Below are 24,388 nucleotides of genomic sequence, written 5' to 3'. Positions count from 1 at the left end.
TGGATATCCTGAAAACCTGACTGGCAAGGGCTACTCCAAGACTGGACTTGGGGAACACTGGTTTAGTCTATTGTACATTGCCTAGACAGCCATCTATATTTATTTTTAGGCAGAATACCAAATTGATATTAACATAAACCACTGAGGAACCTGAGAGTACAGCAAAATACACTGGGATGACTAGACAACTTATGTGCCAAGGTTTCTTGTGTATAATGTTTATGGAGGATAAAAGATATATTATTGTGCCTATTGGTTGCTAAGTGGTGTTCTACAGATGCAATGCAAGAGTATATCTGAACACAAAATGATTTAACACAATAGCCACGTTATTTGGAAGAATGACACTGTAAACACAAAAATGGAATTTTCCGCTCTCAAATTGCTGAGTGGAATTGTCAGACAGACTCTGGAATATTAAGACCAATTTCTTTTGTGATATTTGTGTTATATATTTTTTGTTATATGTTTTTCAGGGAAGGATGATGGTTGAATGAGGTGTGATTGGTATATTAATACAACTGAAACATGAAAATACAGTCAGAATAAAATCAAGTGCTCTACCTCTGTAGAAGTTTAGATCTTAATAGTTCATGACACGTTTCTTCTTCTTTGGTAATTTCTGGTCCATTATATAAGATTCTTAGCATGGAACATGCCAGAACAGACAGACCTAAAGCTAGGTCTACCAGGAAGGGAAGACCTCCAGAAACATCTTCTGAGGACTCCTAGGAAGAGGATGAAAACACAAAATGTTCACTTCAGTAAGTCATTTGAAAATTATTACGTTAAAAACACTTAACCATTCAAAACCATGTACTAAACAAGGAAATGGATAACTGTTGCATAGTACAAATAAAGTAAGATCCTATAACATACTGTCAACTTACAATGGGCAACTGGAATGACAAAGTAGTGAATTTGAAACAGAGCAGATCCAAATCCTATTTCTCACAAGTTTTAAATACTCGCTGTCAATTGCACTTAAGCTGGAACAATGATTGAAACTACCTGTCTTCTGTCTTTAGGCATGACAAGTTGCTTCAAAGCACTTAATGCCCTAGAATTCTCTAGACCAGGGGTTCCCAAACCTGCTTTGGGGGAACCCCCCGCCAGCTAGATTTTCAGGTTATCGACAATGAATATGCATGACAGATTGAAATTCCCCAACCACTCTTCAGTGGTTAATTTGTGTGCCAGATTGCAAACACTGCCTCCCTGGTACGCAAAAGCAATCTCAAGAATATTCTTTGTGGATATCCTGAAAACCTGAATGGCTAGGGTTCCTCTGGGACAGGTTTGGGAATCACTGCTCTAGCCTTTTAAAAACCTGTCTCATAGATATAGCTTCTTCTTTTAAACAAAATCACGACTTGAATGTATTAAAATTTTGTGTAAGACCTCATATTCAAAAGAAATTCTATGCAGGTATCAACTTAACTCCCCTATCCATAAATTTTTAAAAATTATACAAATAGTATTGGGTTATTTTTAAAAAGCCTAATAATATCCAAACAGTTGAGAGCCGGGTTAGACGAGGAGCAAAGAAGAAAATCATGCAGTATCATAATGTACACCTCATTCAAATGAAAGTCATCAAAGAATGGCACCATGAATTATCTGTTTAGCAGTGATATTTTGCCACTAAATGGATACAATATACTACTTAGATTGTGAACCCATTAGACACAGCGCAAGTACCCGTACAATTGTTTGTAAACTGCCTCAACTCATGCTCGAAAGATTCAGTGCTTGCTACCTATACTGATAACGGCACTAAATCACATATTTCTTTAGTGTAGTAAAGCTTGTCCTCATACTTGCTATAAGTTATTGGCCAGATTTTCAGTTGATATGGTTTAACTTAGTTCACATATCAACTGAAAATCTGGCCAATAACTTATAGCAAGTATGAGGACAAGCTTTACTACACTAAAGAAATGCCAGCCCAGAACTTACAGGCTCAAAACCCACAAAGAGCACTATCAATTCCCTATATCACTCTCCTAAAACTCTCTACTATAGCAGACTAAAGCTACACAAATATCAAGGCTATCCATACTTAAGCTATTTATATAAATGCTACTCATTTTTAATTTAACAGTTACTTCTTTTTATGCAAAAATTGGAATATGGACATTAATGTTCTGTAGAGGCAGAGCTCTACGTATAATCTTCAATTAACAATGATAACAGTACAGCAATTTACCTGGGCTCTAACAGTGCATGCAAATCCCCACATAGCCTTGTCTGGTGTGTTGTGTTCACGACCACTTCTCATTTCAAAGGAAAAGGTAACTGTATCCCCTTCCACCTTAAAATGGGGGAAAATGTGTGGGGGGGGGGGAGGGGAACAGAATAATATTTTACATAACTAAATATTAAACTATTTTTAAAACAGTAAACAGATATAATATGCAAAGTCCTGTAAATCAGCAGTTTTCTGCTGGCTGCACATCAGGGAACAAACCAGCGAAGATGACTAACAAAAACAAAAAATAAAAACTAAAAAAACAAAATTATATAAAAAACATCAGGGAAAGCACACCCACTCGCGTGTCATTTTTTGTACTCCACTGGGAGTTACTTTCAGCCATGAAGCTAGATAACATCACTTCCTCCCAAAGTATATTTTCATTGGACACTGGATTTGTCATTTCTCTAGGTTTGGCGTCTTCAGGTCTCTCTTTATCGGAAGTTTACATTAACCTGACCTCCTTTGGTCACTTTGGACTAACTGGAAGGTGACTTTGGACCTGGGAAAGGTGTTGGTTTCCCAGGTCAATTTTCTTACTCAAAACTTTCAGATGAAAGTTACTAAGATGGAAAAAATACATAGTTCATTTCTCTGCTTAAAGTAATAGAGAAGAAATGAAGATGAAGTTAGTTGATGTTTCTAAGGGTGAGGAACTAGAAAATGTCACTAGAAGTTATAATATAAGACTGACTGATTTTCCTTGTGTAATTGCCATCTGTCCAAGAGATATAGAGGTCTTAAGATTTCAATGGAACCAATCCCCCTGTTACAAGATTATATTATCTACCATCTTTAGAAAAAAAACAAAAGCTTCATAAGGTACAAAATGTGGAATCTCCTTCTATGGATACCCTGGATGCTTCTGCGCTTTTGGAACATTCTGATTTAGAAATGGTGCTTCCAGCTATGAAGCGAAGATACTTACCTGTAGCAGGTATCCTCCAAGGACAGCAGACCTTATATTCTCACAAGTGGGTAACACAGGCCACATTGCCCTGTCCGGATCGTATGACAAGCTTAAGAAGAGCTTTGTGGAGCGTGAGACATGCTCCAACGCGCATATGTGAGTGCCTTCCCACCCACCACACAAACGTGGTCACCTCAGTTGAGTATAACAGCAAAAAAGGAAAAATAATAAAGGAAAAAACTCCAAGGGGAGGTGGGAGAGATTGTGAGAATATAAGGCCTTGTATCCTTGGAGAATACCTGCTACAGGCAAGTATTTTCACTTTCTCAGAGGACAAGCAGGCCTATCTAGTCTCACAAGTGGGGAATCCCTAGGATCACCAAAAACAACAAACACTGGTCAATTGGGCCTCGCCACGGCGAGGACATAACGCAGATTAACCTGAAACTATATACAATCTGAATGAGAGCGCAGCCTGGAACAGAATAAAATGGGCTAAGAGAGTGGAGTTGGATTCTAGACCCAAAACAGATTCTGCAACACAGTCTGCCCAAACCAGCTGTCACGTGGGGCATGCTGCTCAGGGCAGTAGTGTGATGTGAATGTGTGGACTGACGACCACATTGCAGCCTTGCAAATTTCTTCAATGAAGGTTAATTGCAAGTGGGCTATACCGAAGCAGCCATGGCTGATGGTCAGCCCAGTCTGGGCATAAGTGAAGGAAATGCAATCTGCAGCCAATTAGAAATGGTATGTTTCCTGATGGTGACCCCTATCCTATTGGGATCAAAAGAAATAAAAGGTTGGGTGGACTGTCTGTGGGGCCCGGTCTACTCCATGTAGTAAGTAGGCCAATGCTTGCTTGCAGTCCAAGGTGTGCAAAGTGATTTCGCCAGGATAGGCATGAGGTCAGGGAAAGAATGTTGGCAAGACAATCGACTGGTTCAGATGGAACTCAGATACGACCTTTAGCAGGAACTTAGGGTGCGTGCAGAGAACTACTCTGTTGTGATGAAACAGTACAAGATGCATCCACTACTAGTGCCTGAAACTCACTGACCCTATGAGCTGAAGTTAACAGCAACAATGAAAATGACCAATCAGGTCAAGTACTTAAGATAGCAGGAATTCAGCGGCTTAGAAGGAGCTTTCATCAGCTGGGTGAGAACAACAGTGAGGTTCCATGACAAGTGGAGGTCTGACAGAGGGCAGAATCGGAAAGATATAGAAAGTATTAAAGCAGGGTCTGTGTAGGACAAGAGAGGGGATCTAGGGCCTTGCCCTCACACCAGATAGCAAACCTCCTCCATTTAAAAGAGTAACACCTCTTGGTGGAATCTTTCCTGGAAGCCAGCAACACCAGGGAGACACCCTCCAAAAGACTCTCAACATCCAGCCTGTGAGGGCCAGAGACTGAAATTTGGGATGCAGAAGAGATCCCTTGTTCTGAGTCATAAGGTCCGGAAAACACTCCATTCTCCACAGTTCTTCGGAGGATAACTCCAGAAGCAGAGGGAACCAGCGCGATCGAGAGCATGGTCTTGCCTGAGTTTCAGCAAAGTCTTCCCCAAAAGAGGAATGGGAGGATACGCACACAGAACACCTGTCCCCAATGAAGACGGAAGGCATCCGATGCTAGTCTGTCATGAGCCTGAAGCCTGGAACAGAACTGAGTGACTCCGTGATTTATGTGAGTGGCAAAGGGTTCCACTGAGAGGGTGCCCCACACTCCGAACATCTCTCAGCAAACGCCCATGTTGAGGGACCACTCATGCGGTTGCATAACACTGCTCAGTCTGTCGGCCAGCCTGTTGTTTTTGCCCATGTCGCAGAGCTGAGCGCCACATCCAGACAGCCTCCTGACACAGAGGGCGTGATCCCTGCTTATCTGGGTAATACATGGCAACCTGATTGTCCATTTGAATGAGTATAATTTGGCGAGACAGCCAATCTCTGAAAGCCTTTACAGTGTTCCAGATCGCCCGGAGGCTATATGGTAAATTGGTTTTCAAAGATAATGTATCTCATTGGAAGCCTTATATTGATGATATTTTCTTTGTGTGGAAAGGCAATGAGCAAGATCTGCTTGAGTTTCATACTTGGATCAACCAGTGTGATCCAAATTTGAAATTTAAAATGACATAAGAAGGAAATCCTATTTCTGGGCATTCTTATCAAGAAGTGTGGTAAAATAGAAACTGTTATATATAGAAAACCAAATGACACTATAAAGTTTTGCATTTTACAAGCTGTCACAGTACAGCATTGAAAACCAATTCACCATATAGCCAGTTTTTACGCCTTCAGTGTCTCTGTTCCCCAAAGAGAGATTCTGTGAAAGAATCAATTGATATGGGTAATCGATTTTTAGTCAGGGGTTACCCACAGACTACAGTTGAGAAATGTTTTTACAGAAAACCCACAATAGAACAAAATACTCTCTTAAAATACAAAGAGAAAAAAAACGAGGATAGAATTTTGTGTGCAGCTTAGGTTTTAATCATTTGTCTAAACACATTGTTAAGATTTTGAAGAAGCACTGGCACACAGTACAGAATGCAGACAATTTTAGGAATAAAAACCTTTTAATAGCATATAAAAGGAATCATAATTTAAAAGATATGCTTGGCACCCTCAACATTATCTCTAATTCACTCTGGTTATTCTAATAATGTATTAGGTCATTTCCCTTGTGGATGTTGTTCCCTGTGTGATGTGAACTTAAGAACAAAATGCTTTTATCACCCTGTGACTCATGAAAGATATAAATTGAGAGATTTTTCAAACAGTAAAACGGAAAAAGTGATTTATGTAGCAATATGCCCCTGTGGCTTAATATATATTGGAAAAAACAAAAAGAGCATTTACTAAAAGTCTGATAGAATATAGGAGTGCTATTAAAAGGCAGTTGCTTGACAAGCCACTAGTAGAACATTCTGTAAAAGCTAAACAGAAGGTCAATGATTACAGATTTTTGATTGTACATTTCGTTCCTCTTCTGGTGTTCCAAGATTGTATACGGAACACGAGAATTGAGGCCTGAAACATTTTCCTCCTAAAAGAGCCCAAAGTCCTAGCTTCTCTGCCTAGTGGCGCCGAGGCATAGTCTCTAGAACTTCTGGCTCTTTTAAGGGCAGATTCCACCACCATGGAATGATCAGGCAACTAGGGCTTATCAAATCCAGGTGTGCTATGGATCTGGTACATTGTGCCAATCTTCTTCGGCAGGACAGGAACTGACAGAGGGGACTCCCAATTCAAACAAGAACTTCCTGGAGTACCTCGTGGAGAGGGACAGTCACAGCCTCTCTAGGAGGAGACTCATAGTCCAGGACCTCTAATATTATGGCCCCGGGCACGTCCTCATAGGTGTTAGACAGCAACTCCTCATGGGAAGACAGAGACCGAGCCTGCCTTTACTTAGAGGAGCCATGTCCTCGAGAAGAGTGTTGAGGAGTCAGCTTCCGACTTGACTCTGGCGAAGCTTCCTCCACCGACATCAAAGGGGTACCGGCTTGGGTGGCAGTCAACATCGGAGCCGCATATGACACTGGTATCAGAAGCCGCACCACAGGATGAGGGCCAAGCGGGGCCACAATGGGCAGCAAGATAGGCGCAAGCATCCCTTATGCCGATGCACACCGATGCAAGAGGCCATCCAGCAGCTCAGGAAGCAAGGCCCGTGAAAGGCTGAGGCACCGGCTCTGAGACAGGCAACAGAACTGATGAGGCCAAGACGGGAGCTGGGTCCTGGCTGCTAGGGGACCGATGCATCGGAACCTCCTGGATGGAGAGGGAGCAGTCCTCCCGGCGCTGGCGCTTCTCAGGTGACGAATCCCTCAACATCCCAGAGCTCCCGGCATCATGCGTCAAGGATGATCAATGCTGATGCTTCTTGGCCTTTGCATGAAGTTCGACATCGAGGCTCCTCAGTGCCGAAGAGGATATTGAATCTTCACATCACCTCGGGGTCGGGTCCAACACTGGACGGTCCCGGGGGCTCTGCGCAGTAGTCGTCATCGAGACAGGTGGAGACCCACTCGATGCACTACTGCTCCCAGTATCAAGAGGCACAGTAGCAGCCATGTAGATGCTCCCAATGCCGGTGCAGACCTCAATGTTGATACCAAGGAATCGGACCTGGCTCCAAGAATCCTCTCTGGCAATCTAGGTCCACTTCTTCATCCAAAGACAGAGGACACAGTTAGCAGGGCTATGGTTGGGCCTTAAACACTGAAGACACCAAGAATGGGTGTCCTTGCCAGAGATGGTCCGACTGCACCGGGTATAGCGCTCGAAGCCACTGGGAACTTGAGTGGACATGGACTGAAAAACCTCCGCAGCCAAATCAAATGAAGCGATCGTGCTCGAAAAAAGGGGCAAGGCACCAGAAAAAGACAAGGGAAAAACCCAGCCAAAGTCAAGGCCTAAACGCAGCCTAAAATGTGGAAAATAAAGGAAACTTAAAACTTGGAAAAAACAAACTAAAAAGATACAAGGGGGGAAAAAGGAGACTCGAGCAGGGGCACACCGAAAGGCGGTGAAAAAACAAGCCAAGAGGCACCAAAAAAGCTCTTTTTCGGACCGGACGTGAAGAGACGCCACAAAAGCAAGTTCTCCTCATGGCGTTAGAAAAATAACTGTGATAACCACGCTCTCACGGCGGGCGGGAAGGCACTTGCTCATGTTCGGTGGAGAGACTTGTGCGCTCCACAAAGCTCTGTTTAAGCTTGTTAGAAGCTCTGGATCGGGCAACGCGAGATCGCGTTACCCAATTGTGAGAATATAAGACCTGCTGTCCTTGGAGAATATCCAGCTTCCTGCAACTGTACTCCGCTAAGAACTGAAAAGCATGGCAGACTAAATTCTAAATTATGTCATGTAAGCTCAGAGTGATTATTGAAAACTAGTAAAAGAAGCCCGTTTCAGAGCAAATGAAACGGGCGCTACCAAGGTTTTCGTCGCCAACACCCCCCTCCGTCCCTGGGCAACCCCTTCGTTGTTCTGGCATTGCTCCGCCCCCAACGTCATGACGATTGACGTGAGGGTGGGGCCTGGAGCGATTTCCCACCCCCACCCCCTCCCTGCCAACCCCTTCGTTGTTCTGCCATTGCTCCGCCCTCAAGGGCGGGGCCCAGAGCGATTTCCCACCCCCCCGCCTCCCTGCCTGCCTCCCTGCCAACCCCTTCGTTGTTCTGCCATTGCTCTGCCCTTGAGGGTAGGGCCCGGAGCTACTTCCCACCCCCCCGCCTCCCTCCCTGCCAACCCCTTCATTGTTCTGCCATTGCTCCGCCCTCGAGGGCGGGGCCCGGAGCGATTTTGGTGGCTTCACCACCACGAACCTTCGAACCTTTTTGAAGGAAGTCAGAGCTTGGCTTCACTGACGTCAGTGTCCTCAGGACATTGAGGGTGAGTTTTATTATAGTAGATGTTTTTCAAGAACTGATATAAATTGTTTTCTAATCAAACATTTAGATGCTCTCAGAAACAGTTGCAAGAAAAGAGGAATCAAATAACTTTGTTACTTCCCAGGGTAGAATAGATTTTTCTTAAGTTCTCCTGTAAATTAGGTCTTACCTGATAATTTTATTTCCATTAGTCCTTCTCACTATTCCAGAACTTGTGGGATAGGTGTGTCTATCAACCAGCAAGTGGAGATGTATAACTGAAAATTGAGCCGAGACATCTCTCTCTTGGCTTCCAGTACAGCTCCTCAGTATTTAAGCAGACAAGCAGTAAGGATAAACTGAGAATAAACACAACAATCTTAAACAACTAGCTAACCTAACACCAATCAGAAGAGCAAACAATGTGTGGACCTCTCTCATCTCTGGACAACTTGTACAGAACAAGAGAGATGCAGGAAACACCATGCAAGGTGACAGTCATTATTTGACCCATTACTTAGCACAGACTAAACATCTCAGAAACCTCAGGGAGGCCTCTGAAACAGTAGGAAGGACGAATGGAAGGAAAATTATCAGGTAAGGCCTAATTTCTCCTTCTATTACGTAGCTTCCCACTATTCTAGAACCTGTGGGATGTTTAAAAGTAAATCCCTAGTTAGTGGGAACCTGGCGGTGCTGACCTGAGGACCGAAGGCCCACAACCCCAAGAATGCCTCAACATACACCCTATAGTGCTTGGCAAAGGTATATAACATCTACCATGTGACCACATTGCAAATATCCATTCAGAGAAAGATAGTCTCCACCCAGGATCTCGCTGTACGCTTCGTAGAATGAGCAGCTTGCAAGGCCTGAGGAACTTGCTTCCCTACAAGCAAATAAGCTCACGAGATAGTCTCCTTCAGACATCTAGCAATTGAGGGCTTGGAAGCTATAAAGCCAAGCCTCTGTTAACCAAAAAGCACAGTCTTCCTGATTTGCAAAAATCATTTGTGACTTCCAGATATCTAATGAGAACTCTATACACATTGAAAAGCTTCACAGAAGAATACTGAGCCTCTTCATCCTCTCTGCAAAAGGACAGAAGCTCCACTGATTAGTTGAGTTGAAACGCTGATACTACTTTCAAAAGAAAGAAAGGAATGGTGCACAAAGCACAAAGCAGAGAAAGGGATCCCGATAAGAAAGAGCTTGAAGCTCTAAAACCATACGTGCCAACGCACTAGCCACCAAGAGCGCTGTCTTTAGCATGAGATCTTTCAAGGAGGCCTTCTGGAGTGGCTCAATAGGAGGCTTCTGAAGAGCCCGGAGGATTAAATTAAGGTTCCACTCTGGACATGGCAAGCAAAAGGGGAGCCACAAGCAGCTCACTCCCTATAAGAAACAAACAATATCCGGGTGGGCTGCAAGAGACATCTTCTGTAGTCGACCCCTGAAACAGGCCAAAGCTCTGCAACCTGAACTTTTAAAGAACCCAACACCAATCCTTTCTGAAGACCTGCCTGGAGAAATGCTAGGAAATGCACAATCTGAGCAGAGAAGGGAGAAAGGCCGTGCTCAGAAACCGTCCCTCAAACGTCCTCCATAACCTTGCATACGACATGGATGCAGAGCGTTTCCAAGCCTGAAGCAAGGTGGCAATAGCCAAATCAGAATAACCTTTTTGTTTCAACCAAGCCTTTTCAATAGCCCAGCCTAAAGACCAAAGGGGCACAGATCGTCCATGAGCACCAGACCTTGCTTCCATAGGCCATCTACTTGCGGATGACGGAGAGAATCCCTGTCCAGAAGCTGAATCAGGTCCACGTACCACGGCCTCTGCAGTCAATCTGGGGCTAAAAGAATTATTCAACCCCTGGTGAGATGCAATTCTTTTCAACACACTGATTACCATGGGCCAAAGAAAGAAAACGTACAGTAGATGTGTCTCTGGCCAGGGCTGCAGTAGGGCATCAACTACCATCAAGTCTGGTTCTTTCCAACAACTGAAGAACTTGGGCACTTTGGTATTCCTTTTCTTCACCATCAGGTCCAGAAGTGGAGAACCCCACTAGTCCACTACCAGCTGAAACCCCTGACTAGATAGTTCCCATTCTCCCAGAAACAAGGAGTGCCTGCCAAGAAAGTCTGCCTCCACATTCAAAGACCCAGCGATGTGAGCTGCAGACAAGCAGCAAAGATTTTTCTCCACCCGACTCATGAGGGAGGTAGCCTCCTCTACCATCAGATGACTGCAGGTCCCGCCCTGCTTGTTGATATAAGCCACACAATCACTTTGTCATAGAATGAGTTTTCTATGGGGCCCCAGCCAGAAAGGGAGAGAAGTCGCATAAGGCATTCCACATTACCTTGAGCACCAAGCAATTTATCGATCACCAAGACTCCTGTTCCATCCAGGTGCCCTTTTGGACCCATGCACTCCAGTAAACCTCTTTCATTCTCCTTTTTTTTTTTTTTTATTTTAAAAGGTTGTTGTGCTGGAAAAGGAGAACTCCACAGGAAGCAGGGGAGAGATGAAGGGGTGGGGGGAAGAAGTTTGTGGGGTACCAGAAACATGAATCTTAAGACCTCCAGATATAACTCTGCAGACTCAAGCCACCTGCAAAGCTCAACTGAGGATCAGTTGACCAACTGGACCAGGAGCAAAGCACTCAGAACCAGAGGCTGAAAAGTGTGTCCAGCCACCTGCTGGAGATAGAAAATACTGAGGAGCTGGACTGGATGCCAAGAGAGAGATGTCTCAGTTCAGTTTTCAGTTCTTTATCTCCACCTGCTGGTTGATGGACACAACTTTGCACTGGTTCTGGACTAGTGGGAAGCTAAGTAATGGAAATATTGTGTTCAAGGTTTGTTGTTTTTTTTTTCTTTAAACTGGTACAACTGACATTTATTGCTATGAGGAGTTTTTCTGGAAGGGGGGTGGGCATAGCTCTCATCTCCCCTGGGACTGACAAATGAATAAACTCATTTAGAATATAGCTGAATCTGGATCACCTATCACTTTTCTTTTTTTTTTTGCCAGAGTCTTTCATGGATTTTCCTTAGGATTTATGGACTTGATTTCCTCCAATATTGTGGACTTTAGATATTGATTTGATTATTTTTTTAAATATCAATAACTTATTTTTTTCTCCCCAGCATACAAACCAGTCCCCACAATCTGGCCTGGAGACTGACCTCTACTGCAGGTAAACATGAACACGTGATACATGTATGATGTAACACACACAACTCATGTTTAAATAAGTGCTGACAGGGTACAAAATTATATACTTTTATTTCTTTTTATTTTAATTAGCAGAAGCACAGAATTTAGGCCTATCCTTAATAAAAGCACTAGGTGGCAATACCTTGACTAAGTCTTTTGGCCAACCAGTTCCTAGGACACTCCGACTGCCATATCCCAGTGTATTGCCTCCGTATTCAGCAACTTTCCTGCTGTTTGTGTTAGGGCCTGCATAGATCACCAGCTTAAAAAACACACACACAAAAGGCTATTACACTATTAAAGTACAAACCATATAAAACTAACAGATATTATGGATGGGATATAAAATTAAATATACAAATTTCTACATAGTGTGACTGCTCCCATCGAAATAAAAAAATAGCTAGCCTGTGCCAGCATAGAACATGCAATGAATTTACTTCGCTTGCTTCTTCCATTCGAGATAGCATTCTCCTTTAAAAGTAAAAGATGCATTGCAAACAATTAATAATGTTAAGGGCAAGGAGAAAAACAGGTATAGAAGAATGCTATAAAAAGTATTCCTATTCATTTTAAAACAACTCAGCCTTGGGCATCAGTAATGTTTATAGAAAAGGCATTTAAAGGTGTAAGGTAAAGATAATAAAAAACAAAAATACAAGGAAGATATACCAACATTCAAATATTATATAACAGGCTTCAATATGAAACCAAAAGGCAGCAATTCTTTAGAATGAGAAGCTAGAGTCATCAAATGAAGATGAAAAGAAGGAGGAACAAAAGAAATATTCAAAAATACTTCCTCAGTGAGGAAAGCAGGGCTGTGAGTTGGTACGCCAAATCTTCAACTCAGATTCCTCTATTTTTCCACTATCCGGCTGATTTCTTGCTCTGGATCTCACTTACATAACTTATTTACTAGTACTTTAGATCCAGGACAAAGATATGTATATACAAGTATAAAATGATAAATTTACAATATATTATGTGTGTGGGTTTTTTTTTTTTTTTTTTTTTTTGGGGGGGGGGGGGGGTTAATTTTGAAGCTGGAGGCATACATAGTCTGTACATTTTTACTGCCTTCAACTCCACCTCAAATTGATTCCAACTCCACAGTCCTGTGAGAAAAGTACCAATTCCTAGAACAGGCTTATCAATAGAAATCAAACAAAATAAAACATGGAAAAGAAAATAAGATGATACCTTTTTTATTGGACATAACTTAATACATTTCTTGATTAGCTTTCGAAGGTTGCCCTTCTTCGTCAGATCGGAAATAAGCAAATGTGCTAGCTGACAGTGTATATAAGTGATAACATTCAAGCATTACTATGATAGTCTGACAGGGTGGGAGGATGGGGGTGGGTCAGAGGTATGCATGGGGACATCAAAGCATATCATTGATATTCTAACAGGATGGGTGTGGGTAGGTGAGGGGAGGGTGATCAACAGAGACATACAGTTTTATGGTTTATAATGGGCTAGGAACCCCAGGTCCTTGTTAAGTCCTTTCTGTTGGGTGTTAAAATATTCAATCATTCTGACTTCAAAGGTCTTACGTTCTTGTATGGTTTTAAAGTTACCTTTCAGTATTCTCACTGTGAAATCACTGATAGTGTCCTGGTTCTGTGAAGTGCTGTCCCACCGGGGTGGGGGCCCTACTGGCTGTATTGTTCATGTGATGTCTATGTAAATTGAATCTTGTCTTAAGCATCTGGCCTGTTTCTCCAATATAGCATCCTTCGTTACATTTTTTACACTGAATGATATATACCACATTGGAAGATGAGCAAGTGAAAGATCCCTTTATGTTGAATATCTTTCCTGTGGGGTCCTGTGAAATGTTTTGGCATAGTTTGCAACTGGATAAATTACAGGGAAGTGTGCCCTTCTGTTCCTTTTCAGTCTGTGATGGAAGTTTACTTCTAATTAGCTTGTGTTTTAAATTGGGTGGCTGTCGGAAGGCCAGTACTGGTGGGGATGGGAATATCTCTTTCAGTAATTCATCCTCCTGGAGTATAGGTTGTAGATCTCTTATGATTTTCCTCAGTTTTTCCAGCTCTGGATTGTATGTCACTACAAGCGGGATTCTGTCTGTGGATTTTTTCTTTTTGTACTGTAATTTATCCTGTAATTTATCCAGTTGCAAACTATGCCAAAATATTTCACAGGACCCCAAAGTCATCCACAAAGGAAAGATATTCAACATAAAGGGATCTTTCACTTGCTCATCTTCCAATGTGGTATATATCATTCAGTGTAAAAAATGTAACGAAGGATGCTATATTGGAGAAACAGGCCAGATGCTTAAGACAAGATTCAATTTACATAGACATCACATGAACAATACAGCCAGTAGGGCCCCCACCCCGGTGGGACAGCACTTCACAGAACCAGGACACTGTATCAGTGATTTCACAGTGAGAATACTGAAAGGTAACTTTAAAACCATACAAGAACGTAAGACCTTTGAAGTCAGAATGATTGAATATTTTAACACCCAACAGAAAGGACTTAACAAGGACCTGGGGTTCCTAGCCCATTATAAACCATAAAACTGTATGTCTCTGTTGATCACCCTCCCCTCACCTACCCACACCCATCCTGTTAGAATATCAATGATATGCTTTGATGTCCCCATGCATACCTCTGACTCACCCCCATCCTCCCACCCTGTCCGACTATCATAGTAATGCTTGAATGTTATCACTTATATACACTGTCAGCTAGCACATTTGCTTATTTCCGATCTGACGAAGAAGGGCAACCTTCGAAAGCTAATCAAGAAATGTATTAAGTTATGTCCAATAAAAAAGGTATCATCTTATTTTCTTTTCCATGTTTTATTTTGTTTGATTTCTATTGATAACCTTAAGAGTGGACTAACACGGCTACCACACTCCTCTACTAGAACAGGCTTAAAAGCACAAGTAACAGGAGCTAAAACAGTGACAGAATTTAAATATGTTCAGGACAGGCATAACAGGATTTTAGCAGCAGGACAAGAGTAGATGGGAAACAGTGACACAGAGTTCAATCAAAAGGGGCATCAGGACAATGGTTTAAAAAAGCTTTTACAATGCTTCTCTCTCTGGCTTTTTCTCGTAAAGAAAAAAAGGAAGCAGAGTAGGAGAGAAATATACATCAAACTCAATAACATCATATACTCAAATTTATTTTAATACATATGCTTTTTGTGACTGAAGATTTGCTGTTTTTAGTTTGATGTACGACACCAAGTTTGGTTAGGACATTAAAATCAATACAGAATGCATTAACTGTGTGTTCATTTTAGAATTATGCAAAGCAATCCAACATTAATCCTTCTTTTCTTGATATACTTACTATTTTAAGGCTTTCACTTTCTCACAAATTATAAATAAATGTATTTACAATCCCTTGTCAAGATCCTGGCTTTCACACCCTTACTTCATGAAAATACTTTTGGACAGAAAATTCAGCTTTTATAACATTGATAAAGTTAAGAGTAAAAATCATTGTACAGCAAGTCAGTGATGCAAAGCTGAAGGTGTGGAAATACCCTTCTTTACCCATGTGGTTTGATTATTGCCCTCTGCCTAAAACATGGGTAAAACTATGCACGCTGTCGACAGAGTTAGGTCTCAGGAGTGAAAATAGGTGTGGAAATTTAATTTTTAAACCACCAGTATATGTTTATTTCTTCTACTCGCAAGGTAAAACATACACAGGTACTTGTGCATCCACATTGTGTACACAATCTGCATTTTCAACTTACAGCACTGCAAGATTCATGGGAAGTATGAAAATTGCCCCTAAGTACTGCCAACATCAGAGACTGCTACAGCTGTTAAGTTAATGTTGACAGCTCTGTAAGAGTACAATTAACTGGCTTCAAGCATCTATTACAACGTTATGATGATATTTGCCTATTTTGTTATAGTTACAGATTTAGGTGTTGACATCCAATTGACTTAGTTTTTGTACTTGAAGACTATACCAAAAGATGCTAAGAAAAACACAATGGACCTAACCAATTATCGTCCAGTAGTATAAATTCCGCTCATAACCAAACTCATGGAGGGCATAGTGACGAAGCAACTCTCTGACTACATAAATAAACACTCAATTCTACACGAGTCTCAATCAGGATTTCGGTCAAATCACAGCACCGAAACGGTACTAATATCTGCAATGAACTCATTCAAACAAGCAATTGCAACTGGTAACAACATACTCCTCCTACAATTCAACATGTCCAGCGCCCTTGACATGGTTAATCATGGAATACTATTACATATACTATAATACTTTGGAGTAGGAGGTACAGTTCTCAAATGATTCAAAGGATTCCTAACCACAAGATCTTACCAAGTAACAACAAATACGGACAGATCACCCCCATGGACACCTGAATGTGGAGTTCCCCAAGGATCCCCCCTATCACCAACTCTCTTCAACCTAATGATGATACCTTTAGCCAAACTTCTAGCCAATCAAAACCTTAATCCCTAAATATATGCAGATGACGTCACAATCTACATCCCATTCAAACATGATCTAAACGAAATCACCAACGAGATCAACCAAAGCCTCCAAATCATGCACTCCTGGGCGGATGCATTCCAGCTGAAACTCAACGCAGAAAAAACTCAATGTCTTGTCCTCACAACACAACAAAAACAACTACTCCACAATAACCACACCAAACTGTTCTCTCCCTGTTGCACAAAATCTAAAAATTCTCGGAGTTACCATAGACCGAAACCTCACACTCGATACTCACGTGAAGAACACAATGAAAAAGATGTTCCACTCCATGTGGAAACTCAAAAGAGTAAGACCTTTCTTCCTGAGATATATCTTCCGTACCCTGGTACAGTCACTGGTAATAAGCCATCTGGACTACTGTAACGCACTGTACGCTGGCTGCAAAGAACAGACTATCAGAAAACTCCAAACAGCCCAAAATACCGCCGCCAGACTCATATTTGGAAAAACTAAATATGAAAGTGCAAAACCCTAAGAGAGAAATTCCACTGGTTCCCTCTCAAGGAACGCGTCACATTCAAGATCTGCACAATAGTACACAAAATCATCCACGCAGACACCCCAATCTACATGCTAAACCTTGTGGATTTGCCTCCCAGAAACGCCATAAGATCATCCCGCCAATTCCTCAATCTGCACTTCCCCAGCTGCAAAGGACTAAAATAATAGCTGATACACGCCACCACCTTCTCTTACATGAGCACGCAGCTGTGGAATGCATTACCCACAACACTGAAAGCTATTGACGAAACAATTAACTTCCACAAATCCCTGAAGACACATCTCTTCCAGAAGGCCTACAGAGAGAAGCCATAGCATTACAAAAATTACCTCACCAATCCACACAGTTATCACAATCCACCTTCAACCTTGCCTAACAACTTCCTTTTCTCTTCCATTACATAATCTTTGAACACTACTAATTGTAACTGACATCACAGAATGATTATGTCATAACCAAACTCTGTAAGCCACATTGAGCCTGCAAATAGGTGGGAAAAAGTGGGATACAAATGCAATAAATAAATAAAATACTTCTCAAATGTCCAGTACAAAAGTTGAGCATAGTCAGAGTAGAAATAGACAGACCTGGTATGATACGACAGTTTCCAAGAAATGAGCATGAATTGGAAGAAATACATTATATGCTGTTCAGATCTGATAGCACACATACTGTGGCATAGTTTTCGAGAAAAAAAACAACTCTTCATACCATTTTTCTATATACAATATGCATCTGGTAGTGATAAGCAATATCTAATATAATAAGTCACACCTCCAACGTTCTGAAGCTGACTCCGTGGCAGCGTGGCAGTGAAGCCGTGTAGTGTTCGTAATCGCCCCGCCCTCGAGGGAACGCTGTATAGTTGCCAGCCCCCACGCCTCCCTCCCTCCCTCTCTCTCTGCCCTCCAAGCACGACCTGTGCTCCGGCAGCCCCTCGCCTTCCTAAGTGCTGGCTGTATTTTAAAAATTCTTACCTTGGGGTGCGGCGTCCACAGTGAAGGCGAGCGGCGCTTCAAACTGCCTTCGCATGTGTCTCAGCTCTGCCTCTGGTCCCGCCCTTCCGGAAACAGGAAATGAGGACGGGACCAGAGGCAAAACTGAGACACATGCAAAGGCAGTCTGAAGCGCTGCTTGCCGTCAGTGTGGACGCCGCACCCCAAGGTAAGAATTTTTAAAATACAGCCAGCACTTAGGAAGGCGAGGGGCTGCCAGAGGACAGGTCGTGCTTGGAGGGCAGAGAGAGAGAGTGAGGGAGGCACGGAAGTCGGAGGGGAGGGAGGGTCCTGGAACTCAAAGGGGAGGGGGGAGTGGAGTCCTGGAACTCAAAGGGGAGGGAGGGAGGGAGGCGTGGGGTGTGGAACTCGAAGGGGAGGGGAGGGAGTCCTGAAACTCAAAGGGGAGGGGGTCCTGAAACTCAAAGGAGATGTGGGGGGAGGGTCCTAGAACTCAAAGGAGATGGGGGGGGAGGGTCCTAGAACTCAAAGGGGAGGGGGGGGAGGGTCCTAGAACTCAAGGGGGAGGGGGCCTGGAACTCAAAGGGGAGGGGGGCCTGAAACACAAAGGGGAGGGTGAGGGGGCCTGGAACTCGGAGGGCATGCAGAGAGGTAGGGAAGGTAAACCAAAGATAAGATTCCACTGATGAGGAAACATCAAATACGTGCATTGGAGGTTATGGCGACTATGTCTCAGTCATGAAATAAGTTCATCTTAGAACAGCAGCGTTGGGCATTTAACCCAAGCCCCTGAAGAAAACAGTGAAACCCGCGGTGTCTGGCGCTATTAGGGGAAACCACGCGGACTACATCTTTTGGAGTATTGATTGGAATGGACTGAGAGTGGCAAAGGCTGTAAAAATAACAGCGAGACAAGTAAGAATTAAAGAATCAATGATAACGGTAACAAACAACGAGTAAAGATAAGTTCTCGTTTCAGTTTTATAGTTATGTTATATTTTGGAGCACATTGCACTTTAGAGCACTGTTATGTTGGTGTAATAGCACATATGTTTACTTAAAGCGAATGCTACATACCTGTAGAAGGTATTCTCCGAGGACAGCAGGCTGATTGTTCTCACTGATGGGTGACGTCCACGGCAGCCCCTCCAATCGGAATCTTCACTAGCAAAGTCCTTTGCTAGCCCTCGCGCGCATGCGCGGCCGTCTTCCCGCCCGAAACCGGCTCGAGCCGGCCAGTCCAGTATGTAGCAAGACAATACTCTTAAGGGAAGACACAACTCCAAAGGGGAGGCGGGCGGGTTTGTGAGAACAATCAGCCTGCTGTCCTCGGAGAATACCTTCTACAGGTATGTAGCATTCGCTTTCTCCGAGGACAAGCAGGCTGCTTGTTCTCACTGATGGGGTATCCCTAGCCCCCAGGCTCACTCAAAACAACAACCATGGTCAATTGGGCCTCGCAACGGCGAGGACATAACAGAGATTGACCTAAAAAAATTTTACCAACTAACTGAGAGTGTAGCCTGGAACAGAACAAACAGGGCCCTCGGGGGGTGGAGTTGGATCCTAAAGCCCAAACAGGTTCTGAAGAACTGACTGCCCGAACCGACTGTCGCGTCGGGTATCCTGCTGCAGGCAGTAATGGGATGTGAATGTGTGGACAGAAGCCCACGTCGCAGCTTTGCAAATTTCTTCAATGGAGGCTGACTTCAAGTGGGCTACCGACGCAGCCATGGCTCTAACATTATGAGCCGTGACATGACCCTCAAGAGCCAGCCCCGCCTGGGCGTAAGTGAAGGAAATGCAATCTGCTAGCCAATTGGATATGGTGCGTTTCCCTACAGCCACTCCCCTCCTATTGGGATCAAAAGAAACAAACAATTGGGCGGACTGTCTGTGGGGCTGTGTCCGCTCCAAGTAGAAGGCCAATGCTCTCTTGCAGTCCAATGTGTGCAGCTGACGTTCAGCAGGGCAGGAATGAGGACGGGGAAAGAATGTTGGCAAGACAATTGACTGGTTCAGATGGAACTCCGACACGACCTTTGGCAAGAACTTAGGGTGAGTGCGGAGGACTACTCTGTTATGATGAAATTTGGTGTAAGGGGCCTGGGCTACCAGGGCCTGAAGCTCACTGACTCTACGAGCTGAAGTAACTGCCACCAAGAAAATGACCTTCCAGGTCAAGTACTTCGGATGGCAGGAATTCAGTGGCTCAAACGGAGGTTTCATCAGCTGGGTGAGAACGACATTGAGATCCCATGACACTGTAGGAGGCTTGACAGGGGGCTTTGACAAAAGCAAACCTCTCATGAAGAGAACAACTAAAGGCTGTCCTGAGATCGGCTTACCTTCCACATGGTAATGGTATGCACTGATTGCACTAAGATGAACTCTTACAGAGTTGGTCTTGAGACCAGACTCAGACAAGTGCAGAAGGTATTCAAGCAGGGTCTGTGTAGGACAAGAGCGAGGATCTAGGGCCTTGCTGTCACACCAGACGGCAAACCTCCGCCAATGAAAGAAGTAACTTCTCTTAGTGGAGTCTTTCCTGGAAGCAAGCAAGATGCGGGAGACACCCTCTGGCAGACCCAAAGAGGCAAAATCTACGCCCTCAACATCCAGGCCGTGAGAGCCAGAGACTGGAGGTTGGGATGCAGAAGAGCCCCTTCGTCCTGCGTGATGAGGGTCGGAAAACACTCCAATCTCCACTGTTCTTCGGAGGATAACTCCAGAAGAAGAGGGAACCAGATCTGACGCGGCCAAAAAGGAGCAATCAGGATCATGGTGCCTCGGTCTTGCTTGAGTTTCAACAAAGTCTTCCCCACCAGAGGAATGGGAGGATAAGCATACAGCAGACCCTCCCCCCAGTCCAGGAGGAAGGCATCCGATGCCAGTCTGCCGTGGGCCTGAAGCCCGGAACAGAACTGAGGGACTTTGTGGTTCACTCGAGATGTGAAGAGATCCACCAAGGGGGTGCCCCACGCTTGGAAGATCTGGCGCACCACTTTGGAATTGAGCGACCACTCGTGAGGTTGCATAATCCTGCTCAGTCTGTCGGCCAGACTGTTGTTTACGCCTGCCAGATATGTGGCTTGGAGCACCATGCCGTTCCGGCGAGCCCAGGTCCACATGCTGACGGCTTCCTGACACAGGGGGCGAGATCCGGTGCCCCCCTGCTTGTTTACATAATACATGGCAACCTGGTTGTCTGTCTGAATTTGGATAATTTGGTGGGACAGCCGATCTCTGAAAGCCTTCAGAGCGTTCCAGATCGCTCGTAACTCCAGAAGATTGATCTGTAGATCGCGTTCTTGGAGGGACCAGCTTCCTTGGGTGTGAAGCCCATCGACATGAGCTCCCCATCCCAGGAGAGACGCATCCGTGGTCAGCACTTTTTGTGGCTGAGGAATTTGGAAGGGACGTCCCAGAGTCAAATTGGTCCAAATCGTCCACCAATACAGGGATTCGAGAAAACTCGTGGACAGGTGGATCACGTCCTCTAGTCCCCCAGCGGCCTGATACCACTGGGAGGCTAGGGTCCATTGAGCAGATCTCATGTGAAGGCGGGCCATGGGAGTCACATGAACTGTGGAGGCCATGTGGCCCAGCAATCTCAACATCTGCCGAGCTGTGATCTGCTGGGACGCCCGCACCCGGGAGACGAGGGACAACAAGTTGTTGGCTCTCGTCTCTGGGAGATAGGCGCGAGCCGTCCGAGAATCCAGCAGGGCTCCTATGAATTCGAGGTTCTGCACTGGAAGAAGATGGGACTTTGGGTAATTTATCACAAACCCCAGTAGCTCCAGAAGGCGAATAGTCATCTGCATGGACTGCAGGGCTCCTGCCTCGGATGTGTTCTTCACCAGCCAATCGTCGAGATATGGGAACACGTGCACTCCCAGCCTGCGAAGTGCCGCTGCTACCACAGCTAGGCACTTTGTGAACACCCTGGGCGCAGAGGCGAGCCCAAAGGGTAGCACACAGTACTGGAAGTGGCGGGTGCCCAGCTGAAATCGCAGATACTGTCTGTGAGCTGGCAGTATCGGGATGTGTGTGTAGGCATCCTTCAAGTCCAGAGAGCATAGCCAATCGTTTTCCTGAATCATGGGGAGGAGGGTGCCCAGGGAAAGCATCCTGAACTTTTCTTTTACGAGATATTTGTTCAGGGCCCTTAGGTCTAGGATGGGACGCATCCCCCCTGTTTTCTTTTCCACAAGGAAGTACCTGGAATAGAATCCCAGCCCTTCTTGCCCGGATGGCACGGGCTCGACCGCATTGGCGCTGAGAAGGGCGGAGAGTTCCTCTGCAAGTACCTGCTTGTGCTGGAAGCTGTAAGACTGAGCTCCCGGTGGACAATTTGGAGGTTTGAGGCCAAATTGAGGGTGTATCCTTGCCGGACTATTTGCAGAACCCACTGATCGGAGGTTATGAGAGGCCACCTTTGGTGAAAAGCTTTCAACCTCCCCCCGACCGGCAGGTCGCCCGGCACTGATACTTGGATGTCGGCTATGCTCTGCTGGAGCCAGTCAAAAGCTCGCCCCTTGCTTTTGCTGGGGAGCCGCGGGGCCTTGCTGAGTCGCACGCTGCTGACGAGAGCGAGCGCGCTGGGGCTTAGCCTGGGCCGCAGGCTGTCGGGAAGGAGGATTGTACCTACGCCTGCCAGAAGAGTAGGGAACAGTCTTCCTTCCCCCGAAAAATCGTCTACCTGTAGAGGTAGAAGCTGAAGGCTGCCGGCGGGCGAATTTGTCGAATGAGGTCCCGCTGGTGGAGAGACTCTACCACCTGTTCGACTTTTTCGCCAAAAATGTTGTCCGCACGGCAAGGCGAGTCCGCAATCCGCTGCTGGATTCTATTCTCCAGGTCGGCGGCGCGCAGCCATGAGAGCCTGCGCATCACCACACCTTGAGCAGCGGCCCTGGACGCAACATCAAAAGTGTCATAAACTCCTCTGGCCAGGAATTTTCTGCACGCCTTCAGCTGCCTGACCACCTCCTGAAAAGGCTTGGCTTGCTCAGGGGGAAGAGCATCAACCAAGCCCGCCAACTGCCGCACATTGTTCCGCATGTGCATGCTCGTGTAGAGCTGGTAAGACTGGATCTTGGACACGAGCATAGAGGAATGGTAGGCCTTCCTCCCAAAGGAGTCTAAGGTTCTAGCGTCCTTGCCCGGGGGCGCCGAAGCATGTTCCCTAGAACTCTTAGCCTTCTTTAGGGCCAAATCCACAACTCCAGAGTCGTGAGGCAACTGAGTGCGCATCAGCTCTGGGTCCCCATGGATCCGGTACTGGGACTCGATCTTCTTGGGAATGTGGGGATTACTTAATGGCTTGGTCCAGTTCGCAAGCAATGTCTTTTTCAGGACATGGTGCAAGGGAACAGTGGACGCTTCCTTAGGTGGAGAAGGATAGTCCAGGAGCTCAAACATTTCAGCCCTGGGCTCGTCCTCCACAACCACCGGGAAGGGGATGGCCGTAGACATCTCCCGGACAAAGGAAGCAAAAGACAGACTCTCGGGAGGAGAAAGCTGTCTTTCAGGAGAGGGAGTGGGATCAGAAGGAAGACCCTCAGACTCCTCGTCAGAGAAATATCGAGGATCTTCCTCTTCCTCCCACGAGGCCTCACCCTCGGTGTCAGACACAAGTTCACGAACCTGTGTCTGCAACCTCGCCCTGCTCGACTCAGTGGAGCCACGTCCACGATGGGGGCGTCGAGAGGTAGACTCCCTCGCCCGCATCGGCGAAGCTCCCTCCGCCGACGTAGTCGGGGAGCCTTCCTGGGAGGTGGCCGCGGTCGGTACCGCACGCGGTACCGACGTCGGGGACCTCAACCTGGGCGATGGGCCAGCCGGCGCCACGCTCGACGGTACCGGAGGCGCAAGCACCGCCGGTACCGGAGGGGTAGGGCGCAACAGCTCTCCCAGAATCTCTGGGAGAACGGCCCGGAGGCTCTCGTTTAGAGCGGCTGTAGAGAAAGGCTGTGAGGTCGATGCAGGCGTCGACGTCAGTACCTGTTCCGGGCGTGGAGGCTGTACCGGGCTGTCCAGAGGGGAGCGCATCGACACCTCCTGAACAGAGGGTGAGCGGTCCTCTCGGTGCCGATGCCTGCTGGGTGCCGAATCCCTCGGCGACCCAGAGCTCTCGGTGCCGACATGGGGAGGAGACCGGTGTCGATGCTTCTTCGATTTCTTCCGAAGCATGTCACCGGAGCTCCCCGGCACCGACGAGGAGGACGTCGAATCCATCCGTCGCTTCCTCGGGGCCGAGACTGAAGAAGGTCGATCTCGGGGGGGCTGTACCGCAGGAGCCCTCAGGGTAGGAGGAGACCCACCCGAGGGCTCACCGCCACCAGCAGGGGAATGGACAGCCCTCACCTGCACTCCACCCGATGCACCACCGTCCGACGACATCAGCAGACGAGGTCCTGGTACCACCGACGTCGATGCAGCTATCCGATGTCTCGGCGCCGATGCAGAGGCCCGATGCCTCGATGCACTCGATGCAGGGGCGGCCGAGGAAGATGGTCTGGACGCTGACGACGTCGATGCACTCGAAGATCCCGGTGCCGATGCCGACGAAGAGCCCGAGAACAACACGTTCCACTGGGCTAGTCTCGCTACCTGAG

General features: G+C 45.8%; 1 protein-coding gene across 1 annotated transcript in view; it reads right to left on the bottom strand.

Moving 5' to 3' along the window:
• Nucleotides 1-24,388, bottom strand: part of HECTD4 (HECT domain E3 ubiquitin protein ligase 4) — a 467,625-nt gene that overhangs the window by 253,803 nt on the left and 189,434 nt on the right. Inside the window, 3 exon segments of the mRNA XM_030218637.1 lie at nucleotides 565-728; nucleotides 2,210-2,314; nucleotides 11,923-12,042. Of these exon segments, the coding sequence (XP_030074497.1) occupies nucleotides 565-728; nucleotides 2,210-2,314; nucleotides 11,923-12,042 (389 nt within the window).

The sequence above is a fragment of the Microcaecilia unicolor genome, chromosome 11 (assembly GCF_901765095.1).
Source record: "Microcaecilia unicolor chromosome 11, aMicUni1.1, whole genome shotgun sequence".
NCBI classification, from domain to species: domain Eukaryota; kingdom Metazoa; phylum Chordata; class Amphibia; order Gymnophiona; family Siphonopidae; genus Microcaecilia; species Microcaecilia unicolor.
This window is presented reverse-complemented; position numbering and strand designations above follow the sequence as displayed.